The sequence below is a fragment of the Ammodytes marinus genome, assembly GCF_949987685.1.
Source record: "Ammodytes marinus genome assembly, chromosome: 5".
Classification (NCBI taxonomy): domain Eukaryota; kingdom Metazoa; phylum Chordata; class Actinopteri; order Uranoscopiformes; family Ammodytidae; genus Ammodytes; species Ammodytes marinus.
In genome coordinates, this window is record NC_137234.1 from 25996773 (window position 1) to 26021537 (window position 24765).

The following is a 24765-nucleotide window of genomic DNA, read 5'->3' on the forward strand; positions in this document are numbered from 1 at the left end:
ACTTTCTGCTTTGATTGTGAAAAAGAATCCGGTATGTCTGATCGGGGGAATGAAACGGCTAGGCTAATACTGAACACGTTCACCATGTTCTATCCTCTGCATCTACGTGTTAATAGCTATCTTTTACTTTCTCCACTGCTTGCTCTGCGGTTTTACTATTTAATTGTGAAACTGCCTAGCCAGAGGCGCAGCTTAGCGCTGCAATGCATATTAAAGCTAATCGTGTTTGTCTGCCAGCATCTAAAACACCAAAGCTTTTGTATTTTATTTTCCGATATTCCATAACCCCACTGTCTGCATCTGCCATGGTAGCTCCTTAAAGCCTGTAAGGGGCCATTACAAAAGATGGCATTAATGAGGGTCTTTACAATTTTACCAAGAAACTTTAGCTTCAAGTCCTTTAACAGTTATTTATTATGTAACTGTCAGAATCAGCAGGAAACTGTAGTTATAATGGTGCAGTTAAGTATCATAGGGAAAAGCATTGGTTACACTGAGTTTACTGAACAATCCTGGCCTGCCATGCCCACTCATATATTTTTAGGGGTCTTTTGCCGATTATGTCTTCGCTAACCAGTTTCTAATGGCTGTCAAGAGTCCCATGTTGGTGGAAACTCAAAGGATAGAACTTTTTTTTCCAGAATGATTAAATGCCAATGGTGGAATTAATACAAACATATTTATATATTTGTATTTAAATGATGATGAGGGTAACAGAACAGAGGAAATGTATGGATTGGATGTGTAAAGGCCCCTACCTTTGTATTGGTCCTGTTTCATACTCACACATGCAGATGGAATCTATACACACATTATTTCATTTCATGTGTGCTCACATCTGTATTCCACAATGACTGGTATTATACTGCTTTATAACACTAAAGGTTGCTCCGGTTCCTTTGCACTTTCCTCCACTTAAAGCTTAGGGACTGGTTTGAGTAGCAAGGGATTGATGTACATAGCACTTTCCAGCATTCCTCGATCAAATATCTTACAATATAATGAATATTATACAGTTTTTTATTTGGATCATTGTTTTTTTTTATAGTGCTGTTGTGAAAAAAGTGCCACACAGTACTTTTATCTGCTTCTTATAGTACTGTAAGCTTTACATATGGATGTATTGTACATTGCCATTATGTGAATGGTCAAGGGTAACTTATGATGGATTTGATATAAGTTGAGTGTATAGGCTTGCCTGGAAAACGTCCAGAAAATCCATTCATTTTATTCTGAAGACATAGGCTAGAAAAGATGTCCTTAGTTTGGCACTGAAGTGACCACATATATGCACACTTCACATCCACTGGTCAAAAACTCCAAAGTAGTGTCAGTACATTGCTAGGCAAACATCACAGCTGTGTGTGTGTGTGTGTGTGTGTGTGTGTGTGTGTGTGTGTGTGTGCGTTTGTGTGTGCGTTTGTGCGTGTGTGTGTGTGTGATCGGACTGTCACTGTAGCATTTTTTCCTTAATGTTACTCAGACTAAATGCGTTAATGTTTAACATGCTGTGGTTGTGTGCAATGATACACAAAATGAGCGTGGCCAGCTTGTTATAGTAGAGGCCTCTGTTCACAGTTAAACACTTCAACAAAAGAAAAAAAGCCCACAATCTTCTTTTACATCTCAGTTAGCTAAAGATAAAACCGTATCACAGACAACTTCTAGAAAGGAACAAAACATACAAGTATACTTTATGTCATTGTCTGATCATATACACAGATTAAAGGTCCAGTCAGCAATACCGGAGAATGCTTGTTGTCAAAATGACTTCAAAATCAGTGAATATCTCGATTCTCTACCTGCACTGGGTGTGTGTGCACTAAAAAGATATTCTGTTTCAATACACCGCCTGTGGACTCTGTAAACGGGCTGTTGCTAGGGTTAGGATGGTGGTCCCCCTTTGTTTACATACCTGTAGTATTTGGGACCCACCTCTTTTGTCGAGTCATGATGTTAAGCTCACTAGGTCTACAGCTTTTGTGAAATGGGCCCTGCGTTCCAATCCCCATACTATTTAGTATGCCAAAAACAGATTTAGGATGTCCCAATACATGCACGTCAATTGTAGTATGCTTAAAATACCTAGATGCCCCACTAACTCCAATAGCATTTTGGAGTATTCGTCTTTTTTCTTGACATTTCTCAACATAATGAAAATAAATCTTCCTTATCTGATTTTTTTTTTCTCTCCCGTGGCCCTAAAACTCTTTTGTTCTTTAGTAGGTAGTGTAGTAAAAAGAAAAGGTATGTTCTTTGGAACGCAGCCGGGGGGTTTGTTAAAGGCCATTCAAAATGGAAATCTTGTATTTAAATAACATTGGATGGATGAACATGGATGGATGATTTAAAAAAAAGAAACGTCTGTCCTTATCTAGATAATAGAAAAAATGGCCACGCAACAAAAGGTAAAGAAGAGCACTGTTCCATGGAGGAATTAGTTACTAGCGTTGTTACAAATGTCACCTCCATTTTATATGATGTCTTCTCTTACTTCTGGTTCAGAACATGGAAGGTTACCACAGCTCTTTGTTTTGTTGTGTGGTGTTTTCTCCTTCATTTGAATGAAACCAGGCATATGGTAAAAGAGGACGGCCTCAACTGCATTTAGGAACACCATTTTTATATGAGAATTGATTTACCAGGGGTTTTTCATTAGTCAAAGATGTGAATACAACCTAACTTTGCTGAGATAGACACCATCCCAGGTTATATATTGACGCTAGTTTACTTGTGGTTTGTTGAACTGTAAGGCAAAGGCCTTTGACGTGAAGTTAAGTTACTTTATTAGTCAATGGTTGGTCACATTGAAATTTGTCTTTTCGCATATCCCCTCTCAAGTCAGCCGTAATACAGCGCCCCTGGAGCAGTTTTAGGGTTAAGTGTCTTACTCAAGGACACAATGGTAGAGATGGTGGGCACCATAGACGTAATACCAGCCACTGCAAGTTCTACAACTAACACCCTCCTGTCCGGTGCCGGGGATCGAACCAGAGATCTCATGGTTACTGGTCGGCCACCTTTCCTATAGGCCATCCTACCATGCTCTGATTTGTTCTTAGACTAGTCATATTCAAACTGGCATTAAAGTGTACGGGTTTTCTAAGTAGAGATAGATATCCATCATTTATTTACAGATAGTAAATCATATTTGAAAAAACCAAAACTATCTTTGGCATTTGGGATTAGTCAGAATGACAGATGTTGTTACAATGTAATTAGGGCTGCAACTAACGATTATTTTGATAATCGATTAATCTGTCGATTATTTTCTCGATTAATCGATTATTAATCGATTAGTGTTTTGGTCCGTGAAATGACAGAAAATGGTGAAAAATTTTGATAAATCTTCCAAAGCCCATGTTGACGTCCTCAAATGTATTGTTATGTCCAAAACACACAGATATTTCAGTTTACTGTCATAATAGAATTAAAGAAACCAGAAAATATTCAAATTTGAGAAGCTGAAATCAGAGAATTTAGACATTTTTTATAAAAAAATTACTCAAAACGATTATCAAAATAGTTGGCGATTATTTTAATAATCGATTAATAATCGATTAATCGTTGCAGCTCTAAATGTAATTACAACTCGTTAAATGTAAAGTTAATATGGACAAGCTTAGCTACTGAATGTTATAACAGCTTACCAAAGCAACTTATTTAGCTTATACAGGTCGATAGGTGTAAGTACCATCCTGACTTGAGTGTACAGAGAAATATGCAATCGTCTGTTTGAGCTAAGCGTTAATATTTTAGGGAAAAAAAGATGGACAAAAATTGTATTTTACTTATTTTTTTGGCTGCCAGGCCAGTGAGAATGAAAAGTGAGCAAGTAGAGAAAATATGTCAGGTGGAACCCTTATGTTGATGTGAGGCAAAGTTTTTAAAGACCTAATTCACTGGTGGAAATATGAATGTGTATTGAACTCTGAGATCCTATGTAGTATAAATATGCATTTTTTTTTAATTGGTTCATCCTAGCCTGAGAAAAGGCAGAAAGAGTATGGTTGTATGTTGTATGGTTTCACTGTCTAACCCTACATTTTACTAGTGTGACATCACACTAGTAAAAATGCAGGGTTAGGATTAACAGGCCAGCTGGGCCAAGGAAAGACTGAGGGAAGAAAAACCTCGATAATCGCCGTCGTAGAGTTTTGAGGGGACGGAGACACGAATCTGTTTGGTGTGTGCCGTGAAATCGGTCGTAGTTGATGTCGTCGGGCTTCTTTTGGGCGGCGGACAGTCTTTCAGTTTGAGCAATTTGATTTGTGGAGGGCTAGTGAATCAGTGAAGCCCGGAAGTGAGGCGGGTAGCACAAACAGCTAACAACAGTTAGCCATCGTTTTAATGTGTTTGTTTGTTTCGTTCAGCGAGTACTCACATGCATCAACCCTTGTTGACTGCTCGACACCATGCTCGACACTCTTTGCTAAAAATGGTGCTCTTTATGGTCCATAAATATAAATACGTATTTCTATCTATGTTTATGGTCTAGAGAGCCGTCCCATCATTTCCGGCTTCCGTATTTTTTCGGGCCACAATACAGATTAGCGCCGCCTGCTGTTATGGAGACATTACGTCCCGCGCAAGCGCAGAGCGTACGGAAAGGCAACAGTCGGTTTGGTGTGTTCTTTGCACTTTTTCGGCCGCGACAGGAAGACTGGAGCTCCCTGAATCGGCAGTCGGACTGGTGTGTCCTGGCCTTTAGACACAGTCATCAGGGGCTGCTTAGAATGTGTCTCTGTTCAGGGTTTAGTGCTGCTTTCACATACTCTTCATGAAATATTCATTTATCCCTCGACATGTGTTCATTCTCTTCCAGATTTGAATGAGGATTACTTTGAATGCTACTCTGGAAAATATATAAAACAATTTCCGTGGAGTGTTTTTGCCAATTGTTTAAGGTGCACTATTCTTTCTGTACGTGTAATAGTTTGAATAATTCTATCATCAAAAATTAAATACAAATCATTTTCGAGGCACCTGGAACCAATAAAAGGACAAGAATATGTTTCTAAACAAAAGTTAAGGCCCTGCTGCTGTAAACAAGAACAACAGTGAAACAGTACAGTGTTTCCCACAGAATTTTTCTTCCGGGGGTATGCTCCCCCGGAAGAAAATGTTGTACCTTTTAAATGTTAAATGCATCAATCTGGTGTACTTTGAGGAACACTATTCCTATATAAATGGTGATTAAGATGGAGTTTAACACACTTATCAATGGTTAATGAATAAATAATTTTCTATGATACACATTTGAGCCATCAAAAAAATGAAGCAAAGGTGGTGGTTACCTGTGGTTCAAAAGAGTGAACACAAGCGCCCTTTTGTTTTATTAGATTGTTGAATTACTAGTACTCAAATAACTGTGACTACAATCACGAAGGATAGCTCACAATATTCTTTCCAGCAGAGGGTGCTCAGAGAGCGCAGAATGAATTGTGATGGAAAAATTGCAGAAAATAGCTACTTATGAATACAGTCACAGCGCGTGTTGACACCGCAGGGGGAGGGGCTGATTGACTCGGGGAGATTGAAGCCTCGATCCCTCAAGCGGCGCTTTGATAATACGTCCATGATTGAAGGAAATATTGTTTCTTGAGATCACAGCGCGAATCACACGTTAAAGATTTTTATGCGGAAATGCTATTGTTTCCAAGTGAAACTTGCGCATTGCAAATGAAATGTATACATGTATATTTTTAAATAGTAAAATATACATATATCAAAAAAAATATAAAAAAAATAAAAAAATGAAAGTGAAAGTGAAAGTGTGGCGGGGCAAAATGAAAGTGTGGCGGCCCGCCACGGAATGATACATTAGTGGGAAACACTGCAGTAACATTTCCGGTTAGGTTTCTAACTTTCAAACCGTGTACCATTTTGCTTGTGAGGAAAGTTTGTTCATTCAGTTATGAGAATACTATCGGAAATGTTCAGTTCTCTCACATGCCCAAGGTAGGGCCCTATGATTTTCGCGATAAGGAAAACGCGGACGGAATCACGGAATCGGGCAATAAAAACGGAATCTGCTGTTAACACTGAATGTCACGGAATTTGCAATTATTTTGGTGAAATTCAATTTCCAAGGCAAAGGGAAACAACACGGTTGAAATTAAAGCAGAGCTAGGGAGGAATTTTGGTTTGGCGACATCTAAAGATCAAAATACTGCCGTGAAAAGTAGAGCCTGGCTGCAGTACCGGTAATGTAACACAAGGCGCCAAACCCCTTTCACAAATCTGTCTATTCAATGTTTACTTCTTAATTTATCCATATACGTAACTCTGGCATGTACATAACTTAATTTATTGTTAATAATATGGTCTGTTTATAAATTCGGCATATGATTAAAGCATCTAAAAGCACGTAATCATGTTAAATGTTTACTGTTTTGAAGTTATTAATGCCACTTGCTCCCGCAGATACACAGCACAGGGAGGTCTTATATTCAGCCATTGCTAAAAGGAGTGTTGTATTATGGAACGGCCGCTTTCTAAGTTTCTAAGTTTTGCTCAGCACTTTTTCCGGTTCAACTCCCTGTTACTGAGTCCTAAATATCTCCAGTGTATGCCATGGACCTATAAAGGAAGGTTATTTGTCGTCAGTTTCCCTGTTTGACATGTGCGCTCCGAATGCACACGCGCATCGCGCCGCGGCGTGCAGAAAAAATAAATAAAAATAATTAATTAATATAGGGGAGAGTGGCCTAAGTTGTGCATTTTGGAAGTTGTGCCACCCCTTGTTTCTAGAAAACCGTGGAAGAAATTGGAAATGTGACCACATAAGAAGAGCCATCCATTTGACTCATCCTGTAAAGAAGGGAGACACAAGGAATAAGATATAAGCACATTTAAGCTCAAAAAACTGTGTTTTGCCTTTCAAAGTAAAATTTCCATGATCAAGGTTTTTTGATTATTGTGTCTGAACAATTATAGACACGTTTGAAAACATTTGACATGACACATGTTTTAGTGCTTTGGTATGCTACACTTTGTGTCTATATAGTTAGCACGATGTCAGCCCTAAACTGCTGCATCATGCCTATTATCCAAAATTCTGGAATTGGGGTGATTTGTGCCAAAGGGCCTAGGTGAGTTATAAGTAATTAAGTAAGTAAAATGTATTTATAAAAGCACATTTATGACAGTTTGCACTGTCCAAAGTGCTGTACATAGTGCATTCAGTAGGTAAACAATGAAGGTAAAATAACAATAACCAAAATAAAAGACGTAAAGCCCATACATCCACATAAACACAGATAGTAGTGCAGAGGTCAGATAGTTAATGGGGAGGAAACACCAGGGTGTACATATGGGTTTTGAGCCTTGATTTAAAGGCAGAAATGTAGGGGAATCACATTTGTCAGGTGGCAGTTGGTTCCACAAGCACGGAGCAACTAGTGCAAAGTACATTTCTGAGAGTTGTGCCAGTGGCATGGCTGTATACGCTGGTCACCAAAAGAAAGTGATTGTCTACAGTAGCTCAGAAGAGAGTGACATCTCAATTCCACTTAACGACACCGCTGATGAGAGTTCAGATGGCCAGAAAGATGATGATGGTGACTTTGTCATTGTGAGCTTTGCAGGTAAAACCATTAGATCTGCTAGGCCTTGTTTAAGAAAATTGTCCTTCAATCTTTGTCAACTATTTACTTTATTTACTTTAAATACACCTTAAATAAGTGATTGTCTAATGGATTTGTCTTGCATTACAGTTTATGAGATATATATCAATGGCACAATTCACCCCATGGTATTCTCTCCAACCGCACAACTTACACCACACCGGGGGCAAGTTGTGCATCAAGACAACTTTTTTTCCGAAAACTATATTTCTTCAACAGTTTATTCCAGATCCAAAGTTTTTATTGCTAGGGAATGGATGCACAACACCCTGAAATATATGTACATATTTGAGTTGGAGACTTTACTGTCAAGGCCTTACTTTAAAGTCACTTTGAGTGAAAAGTTGCACAACTTAGGCCACTCTCCCCTATATATTTTTTTTACTTATTTTTTTCACTTTTTTTTCGGGCAGTTGTTGGCGGGCCCGCCAGGCCTGTATAATGGTAGGGGAAACACTGGGTGAAGCGCTGTCCCACAGGTAAAAGCCATGGACCTATAAAGCCTGTCCAATATTCACTCTAGTACAGCTTCTTGAAAAGTTTATAAAGACTTTATTATTTATGTAAAAAAAATGATTTAATGTTTCACTTGAAGCACAAAATGGTTTATTTTCTGTTATAGCTTACCCAACAAATCAGTTTGTTTCGTTTTTTTTAAGCACTAAAAACAGTGCAATGTTGTGATGTATTTAAAATTTTGTCTTATATCTGATTAAATTATTAGAATATTATTTGTTCGCATTAATTAGACACTCGTTCTGATGACGAAATGAGTGTTAATTGTAAAAAAACGGAAGTCATGAGATTAAAACGGCAAAAACGGAATTTGTGAAAAAATTAAACGGAATTTGGAAAAAAATTAAACGGATTTCATAGGGCCCTACCAAGGTTAGACAGTGCAGAGAAGAGGTGCAGAGAAAGGGTGTCAGGGTGATAAAAGGGGCTGAGATTCACAGTCAACTACACTCGGTGTGTATATCTACATCAAACACTTATTGTTTAAAGGTGAAGTAAGCGATTTATTTATGTTAATATAAGTGTTAAATCGCTCTTTATTCATACAGTGATCACTTATATAGTGTGCACGTTTCATAAAGCCGATCTTTCAGTCACTCTCTCTGCATGTGATCGGCAAATAAACTTTACGGGGATCCCACTACTAATAACCAATCAGAAGAGAGAACGCTACAAACCGGGACCCGTCTCACTGCCCGTGCACGTGCAGAGCGACAGATGGGTGAATGTGTATGCGCCTACAATGGCAGAGCAGGTAAAAGTCCTTCCCAATGTCTGTTTTGATTGTTTTTATCATGTTTTATCACACTTATGGATCTGAGATGATGCTAGATAAATCGCTGCTTGAAGACCGCAGTGCATTAATGTGAGGACGTAGGGACGAGGGAGGGGACTGCTAACTGTCTTTGGCCGCTATAGTATGTTTTCATTCATGTTACTCTGTGTATGAGTTGACGTGGTGAATCATTCAAGCCACACTATATGACAATTGAGAGTTGTGTTTGTTTTTATCATCTCTCTTCCATGACATAAGCTACACTGACGATCAGATCTTGAAGCGCTCACTAAAGTGAAAATGACAGTAATGTGGACTCACACTGTGTGCACCACGCTATACTGTCCGTCAGATACAGTCCAGAAGCAACCAGCTGCCTATACATCACAAGGGGGCCGAGGGTTTTGAATTGCTGCAGTATAGACCACTTGATAAGATTTTTATTTCATTTATTAGGAAACAGGGCTCCAGACTAACCTTTTTTACTGGGAGCACTGGCGCTCCTTACTCAGAATTTTTAGGGGCGCAAGCAGAACATTTAGGGGCACACCTTAATTAGACCTGCAACGCATTTATTAAAATGTTTCCCAATTTTAACTATATTAGGCCTACTGATATTGCATTGCCAGCATGTTTTGGAGCACACTGAAAACAGATGATACAAATCATTGTGTTTTTGATTTTGCAACACCATGTGAAATCCTTCAGACATTCCTTTAGGAAAAGGGATTTTGACCCATTTTCACCACAACCCCTTCTACACCTGAGCCCTCAGATTTTTCCTCCTATCTCTGCTGATTCCTCTATAAGGAAAATAGTTAGGCCTATTGGCCCAAAATTAACTAGTAGTAGCTAGATGACATAATCAACTAATTTGCATAATATACAATTCTGAAAGAGGCAAAATTAATAGAAAATACTGACCAGGTGGTATACAAATTACCTAGGCCTCTTAACATATTTACAAACTAACTTTACAAACTTTGTTAGTTGCCATAACTACAAGGTAAGGTTATTATTATAATTTTTTTATAGATATGCAGTCGCCTATTGAATGTGGACATGTAAAACTATTTACGTGTTTACAAACATCACCTGGCAGCTCTTGCTCAGAGAGACACAGTGTTGTCTGTCTGATGGCTGCAGCAGGTAGCAGGGGGCTGCTACCAGACACACAACACAAACCGTGTGAGTGAGGGCTGTCAGCGGTTAGGAGTAGTAGACAGCAGCCGTCGCTACTCGGCTCTGGTGAGCGCGGTATTAAAAAAAAGTTGCAATATGTGTCTCTGGTCTTAAACTAGCCTTAGCGCTATGGCGGAAAGTCGGCAAATATAGCGGAAAAAGTCGCCAGTTGGCAACATGTTAACGAGGTGACGGCAGCCGGACACTGAGATGAGAGTAGGTCACGTGATCCGTGCAGTAGATTGTGTCACTGATCACTCGCGGACTGCTCTCTCTCGCTCTCTAGCTCTCTCTCTCTCTCAAACACATGATACACTGATAATGGCTGTAATAATAATAATGAAAAAATATGTCGGCGAATTTCCCGATCGCGCGCGTGCCCCTAGTTGAAAAAAGTACTCGCACTGTCTCTAAAAATGGTCGCAAAATGCGAGCATTTGGTCGCAGTCTGGAGCCCTGGGAAATGTTATCTATGAAATGAAACGACCACGACAGTGTTAAAAAATCGATACATCTAATTTTTTTTCTTAATTCTGCCCACAAATGTAAAGCTTTTCAACCACTTAATGTAAGTGAGTTAGACCAGAGAGTGAATAAGGCGGCAGTGGCGAAGTGGGTAAGGAGATCACCTCTGGAGTGCAGGGTCGGAGGTTCGAAACCCTGCCTATCCGCCACCTGTCGTAGTGTCTCTGGGCAAGACACTGAACAGCTACTGCCATCGGTGTATGAATGGATGAATTTGGTAAGAATTGTAAAGCGCTTTGGGGCTGAGAAAATCGGCTAAAAAGTGCTATATAAGTCAGGTCAATCCATTTCACAAGAACGTGAGCTCCTGGCAGCAGGGGAAGGAAAAGAGATGGAGAGAGGGGCTGAAGGTCAGGAGAAGAGATTTGGTGACAGGGCTATGGAGGAATGTTTGTGTTGTCCTGGTGTGAAACTCAAGGCTCTTCTCTGCTGTTTGGAATTCATCTTAACCTGATGGAGGGAGGAAAAAGAGAGAGAGAGATAGATAGAAGAACATTGCTGTGAGGAAACGGAGAAACTATAGGAGAGAAGAGGGGAGTAGACAGGAGAGACAAAGGGAGGAGAAAATCAGAGAGAGAGAAATAGGACAGAAGGAGCAGAGGTGGGGAGAGAGAGGAAGTCTGTTGTGGCAGTCTACCTTGTTTTGGCACACACACACATACAGACACACACAGGCTGTGTTACTACGCTCCCCTTGCTAGTCGCACACATTTTTCTTGTCCCAACTGGGGAGGTGTGAATTAAATCTCTTCCTTCCTTCCAGACCGGCACACACACACACACACACACACACACACACACACACACACACACACACACACACACACACACACACACACACACACACACACACACACACACACACACACACACACACACACACACACACACACACACACACACACACACACACACAGGGTTTGTAAAGATTGGCTCTGATAAGATGTAAAGTGAGGGAGCCTGTTAGCTTTCTCCAAGCAGAACAAAACAGGAGAACTGAGAAGTGGTTTGTGTGTGTGTGTGTGTGCACAGAAAGGGGTGCAGCAGTGCATTGCCTACCCTTTAGAAACTTCTTTTGGGACCCTTCTTTCTTTTCAAGCTGCCACCTCAGTATGACCTCCTCCTTCTCAACACACACACACACACACACACACACACACACACACACACACACACACACACACACACACACACACACACACACACACACACACACACACACACACAGTTTTTTGGGTCTGTTCTTTTGTGTTTGGTTTCCCCCAATGTATGCACTAGGGGTGTGCGATGTTGACAAAAAATAGCACGGGAATGTAAACAGCCGAGCAACGGCATACGTCACAGACCTTTAGGCGCGTTTACACACGGTATAAAAGTAGAAACGGGACGCGCTAAAATGACACTTTCTATAATGTAAAAAAATGTGAACGGCAATATCCAGGGCAGAACAACTATTGCATTCATTTATATTTAGCGCCCGATAAGTCCATATAGTGATTATCGAGACAGGCAGCTCGCTGTTTTATCGAAAGTTTAAAGTATTTCTCTTAAAACTTCCTTTCTCCACTGTATGATAAGATAGCATCTCTTCATGAATTAAGAGAGAGGAAACTACCAACTTTTTCTATATCCCCTTTTGTAAAGTCAGTAGTGGCCCAGAGAAGGCAATGTTTTTTTCACTCTCTTTGAGATTGTAAAAAAGGAGTTTTAAAATGTTCTTTTAAAACTGCACCTGAAGTTGTGTCGTTGCTTCCAGTGTGTGCTACCACATGTACCTGGCCTTTCCAAGCAGCCCATGTGTTGAGGTCCAATACAGGAACAAATATCTGTGGAGTGCACCTAGTTATTTTCACCTATGCGTGTAGGGACATTTGCATTTGACCAACCTATATTAGGAGTTTATGTACACACTCGCTTCATGTGAGCACATGCACAATGTGTGGGCCGGCAGAGAAGCTCACCATCTCTTTTTTTCTTGTTAGAGCAGTGAGGGAAGCTGCCGTTCGCTCAATTCAAATCAATGATCATCGTCATGAATAAGAAACCGATTCAATTTGAAGCCGAGTCCGACATACGCTAACGACAGTACCCGACATATGTTAACGACAGTACCCGAGTGCACTGTTTATCAGAGTGATCGCAAATTAAAAAACTTATTTCCATATCGCAGATTCCAAGTAGGCTACATTCCATATGACTGATGGAGAAATGACATGTCCGCACAATAGTGTCAGATCATCTACTGCTGCCTCTTGCCTTCCCAACATTTTAATTGTCCACACGGAGGTGTAGCATGCCACTGAACGACGTAGGCTATGTGAACAGAGTTCCTCAACATGCAAAAAATAAGACGATAATATGATGTTATGAATGTTGGTCATCTGAGGGATATGGGCTGATGCTCAATATGAACCAAGGAACAGCACCCCTTTTTGAAGTTACATTTGCAATGTTTTATTTTATGAGGTTTTCAAACACTTAAAACCAGCACAGTAGTTTTATCACAATGTTTTGTTGAGTCCCCTGTGATTTAAAAAAATTACCTACTGTATATCTATGTGAATATCTATGTGAACTGACAAAATGGGTAACACTTAGATATAATATTGGGTGCACCCAAAATATAAGCTGGTGCACCTACTGTAGATGAAAAAAGTTAGGCAAATCTGTGCAACCAATGAAAAAGTTAGTCTGGAGCCCTGCCTGTCCTGGCTTAGTATCGAGAGATGTAAGGGGCCTGGAGGAATTCCCTCTTTCTACCCGCTGGCCTCTGTCAGCCACCCGTCTCCACTGCTTCTCCCTGGGGCATGGTGTGGAGCATAAGTCCTCTGGGTGGTGGTCAGTGGTGGAAAGTGCTCCAATGCCTGCAGAGCCGATACAAACCATAGAGTCAAAAGTTTCCTGGATTTTCGATGTCTCTTTGTGCGCAGTTTAATTCCATCGCTTGACTTCATTTCAAGTGCAGTTCATTGATTTTGTGACATTTGGTGCAGATAAAATTGTCCGTTGTCCAGATCTACAATTTTTAAAAACATGTCACATTTTTGGGCTTTCTTCCACCCAAGAGTTGGCAGAAACCTCTGTGGCGTGACGTTACCCATTTGTTTGTTTGTTTCGGAGTCTGTGCGGGATTATTGTGTTATCCGATTGCCAGAATCTCTTAACCGATACAAAGATTGATAAAACAACCAATATCTAAAAATATTAAAAAGTAACACAAGTTAAAAACAGTCAAAAGTCGGTTTTAAAATCAGTTGCAGCGTTGGTAGTGCCACGTCAGCCAGGTGTACTGACGCGTGAAGTGTGAGACCTTTCAGTAAACAAACCTTGGATTTCCCTACTTCTTTTTACCATCCAAACTCTAGTTGGAAACCCTGGCCCATCCCTGTTAGGTAAATGGCCAAAAAGTTCCTCCAGAGAAACACAATGCATGACATGACTGTTTTCATAGGTTGAGTCAAGTAGTTATCCAATGAACTGATGAAGAATGCCCCTCTACACTGGTTACTTCCATATTAATTATTGCTGATAAGTGCTTAACCATGACCATACAAAATTCCATGTACATTCTTCATTACAGTGAGTGGATATTGTATTGCTGCTGGAGCCATATTTTATGTTAGTTTAAAATCTATTTTATTTCAATGACACTGTTAATACATTCTTATTTTATTTAAGTGATTTAAATGTTTTATTCTAGGGATGCACTGAAATGCACCGAAGCCGAATACTGGATGTGGCTTTTATAATTTTTACATAAAGATTGATATCGAAATTGATATTTTACCAGGGATGTGAACACACTATACTGTAATACGTCGTGTTGTGTATATCTGCACAGTCCTCCTCTCTCTGGCTGTATTTTACATAGTAACATTTGTTGCTATGTAAAACTGCTAGAGACTGGAGCGCTGCTGGGCTGTGAAGGGCTGTGTCAGTACCTCCACAGTCCCTTTCTGCTTCAAAATAAAAGCCAACTCACGTTTGTCCAGTGAAATGCTTTTAATGTAGAAAGCCCAGGTGGGGGGCGCCTTTAGCTCAGTTGGTAAGGCGTCCCCCTCCCGGGCCGGGCCCAGCAGCAGACCCGGGTTCGATTCCCACCCGCGGTCGTTCTCTGCATGTCACTCCCCTCTCTGCCCCATTTCACCTCTGTCTCTCTGCACTATCAATAAAGCATAAAAATGCCCAAAAAATATCTTAAAAAAAGAAAAAAAAAAGAAAAGAAAGCCCAGGTGACTTACTAGGGTTGTGCGATCGATTCTATTTTCAGATCGTCTTATCATGTTCAATAGAGATCTCCGATAGATAAATCCCATCACTTGGAGGGGGTGGTTATGTCACTGCACTGCACTGCACGCAGTCTTGAGGAGCTTTTAAATAGCGGTACCTTTAAACTTCCTCCTACAGTTAGGCCTAGTTACGTGAAAAAAAAAACATTTATAAAAGTTTGTGAACATCAGAAATTTGTTTGTTAAGGTGGTGGTCGGTTGGGGGGGGGGGGGAGGGTTGTGCCATTATTGTGGACAATACTGCAATGCTTGTTATAAGTCTGCTTGATTATTTTTAAATACAGAGGTTATTGATAGTTTCAGAATATGTATTTCTCAATACAAAACATAAAAATAAAGCAGCATCGAAAATTCAAAAAAATAAATCTTGTAGGCCTACACTATCTTTTCAAATTAACTTCACAGTTTAAATAATAAATAGAACGTTTTTTTTTCCCATGGTGGCGGTGTTAATGCGGCCGCCTAAGCCATGAAGCGCGGCGGGAAAAACACTGAACATATTAATATATACTGTATAGCAGTTTTCCCCCTCTACTGTCTTTTAAAAATGTTTTGAATCTAATATCACAAATATTTGGTGTTCTCTTCCAGGCTCACCTCTCCTGCTCTTTGCCAACCGGCGTGATGTGCGACTGGTGGATGCAGAGGGCGTGCGGGGTGAGTCGGCCATCGTCGTGAGCGAGCTGGAGGATGCAGCAGCAGTGGACTTCCTGTATTCTGAGGGACTCATATTCTGGACGGACGTCAGTGAAGAGGCCATCAAACAGACACACTGGAATCAGTCATCTAACTGTAAGACCGCACACTGTTCACTGTGTAGTGAAGGTTTTTAATAAAGCTTAACAGTAACTTCATAAGCTGCTAATGTTAAGCGGTATGTTAATGAATGTATTTTTCTTCTTTTTCTTTGTATGTTTGTGTGACTGCAGCCCTTAAAGAGGCGTTGGGAAGCGGCCAGACGGTGGTGGTATCTGGGCTGGACAGTCCTGACGGGCTGGCCTGTGACTGGTTAGGTAGAAAGCTCTACTGGACAGACTCTGACACCAGTAGGATTGAGGTGGCCAACCTGGACGGCAGCTTCAGGAAAGTCCTGTTCTGGATGGACCTGGGCCAACCAAGGGCGATCGCTCTCAACCCTTCCCAACGGTAACCAACGCACACTTTATAGCACTGTTAGACCAGACCTTGACATGACAGTGAAATGAATAGAAGAGAAGGTCTGCCTGGGAGAGACCTTTCTCTTTGGTTTAACCTCACACTGACCTTCCTCTCTCTCCAAACACAACTTGTTGGATCAGTAAAGCTCCTCAATGATTGATTGATTTAGGCAATTATGCTATGAGGCTAACAAAATGCAACTTTACACAATTCTTTTCTGTACTGCACAAGCAATCGGTCTAGTGTGCCGGAAACATTTGTTGAACAGCCTGAATACCATGTTAGCTACAATAAAAGTCAGATTGCATAATATGTACACAGCTAACATTAATATAGATAATGATAATCACATGGTGGGTCTGTGTTTTGACTGGTAGGTATATCTGTTGGTCATGCTGTAACTGAAACTTGTTTGGTGAAGGACAGGCAGGGGGGGTGACAGCCACATAGCTGGTGTGGGGGGGACAGATTGAATATGTTTTAATGCACTCAATACAACCATACTACTAATACTGGGAAACAGCAGTCTTAGGCAGGAAATAGGACAATGGGTTTACAATGTATGCTGGTATGTGTTAGGTTTCTTCTTGACCTACTTCCACATATTTGAGTTAAACAGGAAATACTTTTAGTTTACTTGTTACTGTTCATAGACACAGTACAGCTAGAGAAGATGTGTTTCCCTTTACTGTGCAAATTTGTCGAAATGAAATATATACATTTATTTTATTGATATTTTTCTTCTCTGTTTTTATCCAGCTACATGTACTGGACAGACTGGGGAGAGGAGCCCAGGATAGAGCGTGCTGGTATGGACGGAAGCAACAGGTACTGTATCTATATAACTCTTACGCGATCCTAAATGATGCATTTGCAGTAATATTTTAATATTGACATTATCCCCAACGCATTTACATAAACAGCAAAATTTGATGTGCCTCTGTCTCTTAACAGAAAAGTCATAGTAGACGTGGACATATACTGGCCCAACGGCCTGACCATAGACCTGGTGGAACAGAAGTTGTACTGGGCCGACGCCAAACTCAGCTTCATTCACAAAGCTAACCTGGATGGCTCAGCACGGTATGGACTAAAACACCTCAGGATTGTAATTAAATAAAATCATAAAAGGCATTTGTTCTCACAGCTTATCCTCCGAATGTCTCCATTCTTTGGTGATGTTGAGGTTCGGTACGGTTATTTTGGCGTTCCATTTGCCAAAGGTTGGGTAGGGTACGGATATAAGCGAGCCTAAATAAATACATAAACCGCTATATAAATAATATGTATTCTTACAACACTTGTGTGATTGGTTAGTTGCAATATACATTATTCACTTTGTTGACTCACTGGGGAGCACATTAAAAAACAGACCAAATACAGACGGTAAAGGATAGAGCAAAGGGGAATAAATAATAGTGGAACCCACCATGAATCTAAATTGAATTAAATCAGTGTACAACTAAAAAGTCAACAGTATGTCGAATGTCAATAGAAATGCTGTATGGAAAATGTATTTAAACAAAGGGAATGTAGTCAAAGTGTGTTGTTAACATTCCCTGTGTTTTTGTACCAGTTTACAGAGCATAGGCTGTTTCTAAACATTTGATTTATTTCAGTGCACACACAGTGAAATGTAAAGATCAGCATAACATTCTTTGAGTTTTTTCCCCCCTGTTCAATTTCTTTCCTACAGGGAGCGGGAGGAGGGGAAGAGAAAACTTTCTTAACAGACAGAATGAAAGAAAAATAGAAAAATGAGCTTGAGTATGAGAGAGTTGTCCTAAACAAACAGCTGTGGTATGGAGGCCCCAGTCAAAACACATAGCCTTACACACACACTCCCAGTCATTCTCACAGCTCAATCTTTCCTACTCTCCTTTACTCTTTCTTATCATTCTCTCTCTCTCTTCATCCACCCTACCTTTTCTCTTAGTGCTTCACTTACACTGAATGTTTCAAGACAGAAAGCTACTTTAGATAAATATTGAGAAGATTGTATAACCTCAGGGAAAGCACATTTGAATGTTGCAACCCATCTGCAAAAACTCTAAATTATTCAATTTTAAAGTGTATTATTTAAATTGAAAATTATCCAAACTGTAATAGGATCCTCTAAGAACGCTGGGAAACAAGAATTTGGAAGGAGAGAAAATATACATATTTTTTACCCTGAGACGATAATTGTGCAAATAATCCATTACAAATATTCACCCACATTTTCAGACAGTCTCCCTTTAAAGTCATAAATGGGTTTTGCACTTATTAATAAGTGGCAGAAGCAGAGAGCCTACGAGATAGCTCAAACCCATTCCAACTTTTACATCCCTTTACACCTTACCAACGACTGCGTGAAGTAAGTGAGGGATGCAGCTTCCCCCCACTTCCAGCATATATAAAAGGTGTGGGGGGATGGGGGTTTCAGACTCAGCTTTATAATGTGACAGGCAATACTAATGCATAAGTGGTAGGAATGAATGCTTGTTGGTACTGTGTCACAGACAAAACAAAGAAAATACAGGGACCCAGAAAGGTACCTTGGGGAACACCACAAGCAGAGATGGGCCATAAGAAAAACTACAATGAGGAAGTTCTGTTACATGTAACACTGCAGGCTTCATCTCTATGTAAAGCAGGTATATTTAACCATCCACTCCGTTGGCATGAATTAATATAAATTAAATTATTATTGTAATTATATATATATCAGGGCAAAATATTGAGAAAATTATTTCCCAACACACACTTGTGCCACATCAGCCTGTATGATACTCTAGTGTTATTCAGTTCAGACTTTAAAAAAAAGTTATACAGAAATATAGCAGAAGTAAGATTTTAAGACAAAAACACACACGCACACAGTATGAACTATACATAATATATGGTCTCAATAGCGACTTATGCATGCACATGCGTGTGTACAACTCAGTTAGAAGTGGAGGCTTTAATCTGAATGTACATGTCAGTTTGAGTAATGAAGTAATTAGCCTGTTTGCGTATTAATTTGCGCATGCATGGACCCACACAAAAGCTGAAGAGAGCTTTGAAAATCTGGAGTTGGTTAAATTTGATCTTTCTTTTTTCCCCTTAACCACTGCTGGCAGGGACTTTTGCTTTTACTGCACACTCACTCACACGCACGCACACACACACACACACACACACACACACACACACACACACACACACGCACACACACACAGGCGCACACTCACACACCGATTTAAAAAGCTGCTTGATGAAAGCCAGTTTCTAGCGTGTTGATTTTCTAAACGATCTTGTGCCAAAGTGCATTTGTTGGGGTGCATTTTTCTGTAAATTAAGTAAAGTATGTTTTAAAACAGAACCACAGGTTACATGCTTGTTGTAAAGGGTTTGCTCCTATTAACAGAGAAAAGGCCTACCTTCACCAAGGCTGCACAAGCTTTTGAACGTGTTGTTTTTATAAGGAAGGGTTGAATTTTTTTTAATCTGTGTTGTAGAGGTGAAACCACATCTTCACATTGCCTCGGAATGTGGTTTAGGTATTCATGGTCCCTGGAGTAGTCCCTAATGCTTTTCTGACCTTTCCTCTAGTGCCCTCACCAGGCCTACTACATTTCACGCAAGAAATTTAGTACTCCAATAGGCCGATTGTGATGAACCTTTAAAGACAGGACAACCGTCTTTCGTGTGGCTTAAGGTCAAGTCAGCAATTCTAGAGAATGCTTGTTGTCAAAATTACTTTTTGTCAAAATCAGTGAATATCTCCTCATGATCAAATACCTGTCCGTACTATGGGATTTTGACAATTTTGACAATGAATTGGCATTATATTGCTGCACTCTCTTAAAAAAAACTCAGGTGCACAAGGCCTTGAGCTAGCTCCTGCCTTTGGTCTTCAAATTAACACAAACATGTTGCTCATATCCATTTCATTGTGTTTGTTTGAAGAATATGGGGCAGTAGTCTGGTGTAATCACAATTTTTGTTCAGTTTTAAAACGTGAATTTCACATGGTGTTGGTTTTTCAAGTATACATGTTTAATAATGTTTTGACACATGAAATTGCACAATTCACTGGTGTGTGCATGACAGGTTTGCATGTTAAACTGCTTATATAGGTACATTTTATGTCGACAAAATATATTTATTTTACTTCACATCCATGGCAGAAAAAAATAGCTTCTTTATTTTTTTAATGGATTCTCAACACAAAAACACAATTTTTTCCTTCCTTTGTCTTTCAGTGAGACTGTGGTGGAGGGCACCCTGACCCATCCTTTTGCACTTACCCTGTCTGAAGAGACCTTATACTGGACTGACTGGCAGACCCGCTCCATCCACGCCTGTAACAAGCACAGTGGAGACAAAACCAGGGAGATCCTCAGTGGCATTTACTCTCCTATGGACATCCAGGTGCTGGAGGCCCATCGGCAGCCTTACAGTAAGTCACACGTCTTTATAACCAGCAAAACCATATTGAGCTGCGAGAAGTTCTTTCTGGTCAGGACATTTCATACTTCACGAGAACTCAAGTGCTGCCGAACTCCTCACGGCGGCACACGTCACGCGCTGTTACCATAGTAGCGCCAGCTGATTTTCCTCATTGACTTCAGACTGACCAATCACACAATAGTTCTCGGACAAGCTGCGAGAAGAAAGTTCGGCCCGGACGATGTGTCGAGAACAAGCTGCAAGAACAGCTGAACAAGAGCTGCGAGAAGAAAGATGACATAATTTTCCTCTCGGAGCTCTGTCATCGAGAACTTTGTTTTTTCTTCTCGCGGAGTATGTAACAGCCTTTACTCTTCGTTGATCACACGCAGAACGCCAGCACACCAGAAGGTGCAATTTTTAGAATGCTCACGCAGTTTAGCACTCCTTATTTGGGATCTTAGTAGATCAACACCATAGTCTTAAAATGTTTTACCTTTTGAGTTGTGAGAAGCTAACTTTGACTACTTCTTGACTTGTCTCTGGTTCTCTCTCTCTTTGTCCCTGTAGTCCAGACTCCCTGCAGTCATACTAATGGAGGCTGTAGTCACCTGTGCCTGCTCTCTCCGGTCCAGCCTTTCTACAGCTGTGCCTGCCCTACTGGAGTCCAGTTAAATCCAGATGGAAAGACGTGCAAACCAGGTATTGAAGTCAGCAGAGGCACAGCGAAGCTACGGTGTGCAAGTCATGGTCCATAGCAAATGTACACATACAGCTCAGCTAACATTAGCATTTTGCTAAGCATTGCTTTTCCTGCCAAGATCTTGGTATGTTCTAATGTTGTGTTATAGAGTTCCTCCATCTCTCCCTTCCATTCTGCTTGGTGTGGCTTTCTGGTCTCCTTGGTAGCGTCACATAGCCTGCAGCTGTGCTTTGAATGGTCGGCTGCGGACTAGGTCAAAGTTCAAATCATTAGAACTTTAAGTGCAGCGGTCCAAGCGGTAAAGGGAAGCAGTGGTCGCTTACTCAGGCGCTGTCGCCCTCTCCATAGGAAAACAATGGGACAGCCAGCGCAAAGCACTTTTTACTGCTGATTATGTGTAGGAGCCTGTGCCCAAGTTTAACCCTTTCATGTGCTGTGCAATTAATCACAAATGGACTATTAATTCTGGACCTGACTAGTTTTATGGGTTCAAGTTAAAATGGAATGTTAAATGTATGATGGATAGATGGCGGTGGCCGATTCATTTATAATTCTGTAAGTTACACATTTTTCAGGTTGAATCACATTGAAGCTAAACCTGCTGATTGCGTCGTTTGATTATCAGTCACGTCAAGTTGGAATCTCATAGTTAAACATTCATGATATCATATAAAATGTAACCCTTGGCAATTAAATAGGCCTAATGCGGTGCCCTTATATGTTGCATTAAGTATCTCATGGAAAATAATGTGTTGAAAAGCCAGGAAACCTAAGCATTTTTGAAACTCTTCATTGTATCAGATACTTTTAACCAGTATTTTTTTAAGTGTCTTTTTATTACACTGTTGGCTGTAAAATGGAACTAGGCTGCCACTGTTAACATTTAAGTGTATTCTTGATCTTGGAAGCTGTGATAAGAACATGAAGTATGTTAGTGAGAAAACCCAACCCTAGCAGTGGATACTGGTACTTTTAGTATATTTTCTGTTGCTGACGGTCATTGCCATTGTCTTTGTTGTGTAATGTAGTGATGGAAGATAGAGCGTATCAGATAGGACAGTTGGAATAAATGAAAAATGACCTCTGCTAGCTTGATTCCCACGATGCTAAAACAATAGAGCCTTATTCCCCCCCAAAACTCACCGCTGTGTTAGAGTGTGTCTGTGTCGGTTAGGCTGGGTTATGTGAATGTATTACATTTAAATGAAGCATGCCAACCAATCACTTAGCCACTGTTGATAATAAAATCCACAATGCTCTATTGTGTCAGCCTGGCCCTGCATTTTGTGAGTGTGTGTGTGTGTGTGTCTTTGTGTCCGTGCTACTAATTTGTTTTGCTTGGCTGGTTAAATTGAAGGCGTTTGTTATTGCGCTGGCAGCAGAGTGCGTGTGTTTATGTGTGTGTGTGCGTGTGTGTTTGTGTGTGGGAGAGTGTGTCAGTGAGAGACAGTTTGTCAGGGGCCTTTAAGTGGTGTCTCAGAATGAAGTCAAGCATAAAGAGTTGCAAGCACAGAAGCTTTCTTTTCATCCTTTCCCCTTCATTTATCCCCCTGGCCTTAGTCATTAGGTAACGATGGAACAACTTGAAATCAAATTTGATTGGTGAGAGAGGCCAGATATTGATTGGTTGTGAAACTGCAGCTAGTACCAGCAAAGGGGAAAAAAGATTTACAGGATTTGCAGAGCAATGTTTTGTTATGTTTTGATATATCTGAGCAATTGGACATTGTTATTTGAGACCGGATTACACAATTTATTAGTCTTAAAATTTAAGAGAATTGATTTGAAATGTGATAAAAATGAGAACAAAATATTAGAGATTGGATTGGGGGAGACACTCTACTTTAAATGTGAGCTCACTGTCAATAGAAGAAGAGTAAATTATCTCCCATGAGGTGATTTTGGCCCAACAGTGTAGAATGCCTCCTTTACAGCACAACCCTTTGGTTTACACACTGGATGGAGCAAGAATAGTGGTGATAGTAATGCTTGGCTCAGGCTTGGAATCTTTTCTGCACAGATGGATGGATTGACCTTTACTTTTTAAAAACTTTATTCCTTTGTAGGACATTATTTAGCTATTTTTACACAAGTAGGTTACAGTTCATAGTTAATTTCTTTTGAGATAAAGGTTTAAAACATGAGATGGACTGGTCTTTCCCATGAGTCATCTAACAACCCCTTGGATTTATCTGGTGACCCTTTAAAGGGAACCCGACCCCCTAAGCTCGAAAACCACTCCACAAAACTATGAACCGTACTGTGTTCTATAAGTAAATAGTCAATCAGTCAAATAATAAGGGGTGTACTACTCGACTAAGAATTTTCCCTTGTCGATTCTGATTGGTCAAGTCTTGCCTAATAGTCGAACGATCATCGAATCACGTTTTTGTTCTGCTCATTGATCCATATCCTCATTGGCTAGAGACTACCACGGTGATTTACTCACACACACACACACACACACACACACACACACACACTAAAGGCCTCTACAAATGATCAGTGTATGAGAGCCCCAAAGACTACAGCTATTTTCAAACCAAACCTTAAAACGCATCTCTTTAATCTTAATTTTAATTGTTTTTAATGTTTTTATTCTTGTTGTTTTTTTTACTGCTCTGTAGCACATTGAGATTCTAGTAATATAAAGTGCATTACAAATAAAATGTATTATTATTATTATTATTATTATTATTATTATTATTATTATTATTATTATTATTATTATTATTATTATTATTATTATTATTATTATTATTATTATTATTATATTATATTGGATATTCTGGGGATATAAATGACATTACAGTGAATCAAACTTGTGTTGCTTTCTTCAGGAGCAGAGCAGGTTTTGCTGTTGGCTCGACGGACTGACCTGAGGAGGATCTCCCTGGACCTGCCAGACTTCACGGACATAGTACTACAGGTAAACACGCACGCACACACACACACACACTCACTCACTCACACACACACACACACACACACACACACACACACACACACACACACACACACACACACACACACACACACACACACACACACACACACACACACACACACACACACACACACACACACAAACATATCCGTCCTTGAGTCTTGGTGCACTCTCATGCTTATCCTCAGGTGGAAGACATTCGCCATGCCATAGCCATAGACTATGACCCGGTGGAGGGTTACGTGTACTGGACAGATGACGAGGTGCGGGCCATACGACGGTCCCACATCGACGGCAGCAATGCAGTGGTGCTGGTGACCACGGAGATCAATCACCCAGATGGCATCGCTGTGGACTGGGTGGCCAGGAACCTGTACTGGACTGACACTGGCACTGACCGCATAGAGGTAAGAGCCCACAGACCTTTGTATTCATTCAATTCAGTTTATTTAAGAAGGGGACAGTGCAAATGAATAAAACACATGATCATACATGGGTTAAAAATGCCAGAATTAGCCAAAAGGCAATTTTTTTCATCTGTAATCCCCCTGACATCGATGTTAAAAGAAAATACAATTAAACAAGATAAAAAAACTACATAAACATGACGGAACCCCAGAGCACAA

The 24765-nt window shown here is 40.3% G+C and overlaps 1 protein-coding gene across 1 annotated transcript in view; it reads left to right on the forward strand.

Annotated features, from left to right (window-relative positions):
• The window catches only part of lrp5 (low density lipoprotein receptor-related protein 5), a 62122-nt gene that overhangs the window by 730 nt on the left and 36627 nt on the right, over positions 1-24765 (forward strand). Inside the window, exons 2-9 of the mRNA XM_080028605.1 lie at positions 15507-15707; positions 15845-16061; positions 16833-16901; positions 17028-17156; positions 20303-20499; positions 21060-21191; positions 24033-24121; positions 24328-24546. Of these exons, the coding sequence (XP_079884731.1) occupies positions 15507-15707; positions 15845-16061; positions 16833-16901; positions 17028-17156; positions 20303-20499; positions 21060-21191; positions 24033-24121; positions 24328-24546 (1253 nt within the window). The remainder of the gene's footprint in view (positions 1-15506; positions 15708-15844; positions 16062-16832; positions 16902-17027; positions 17157-20302; positions 20500-21059; positions 21192-24032; positions 24122-24327; positions 24547-24765) is intronic.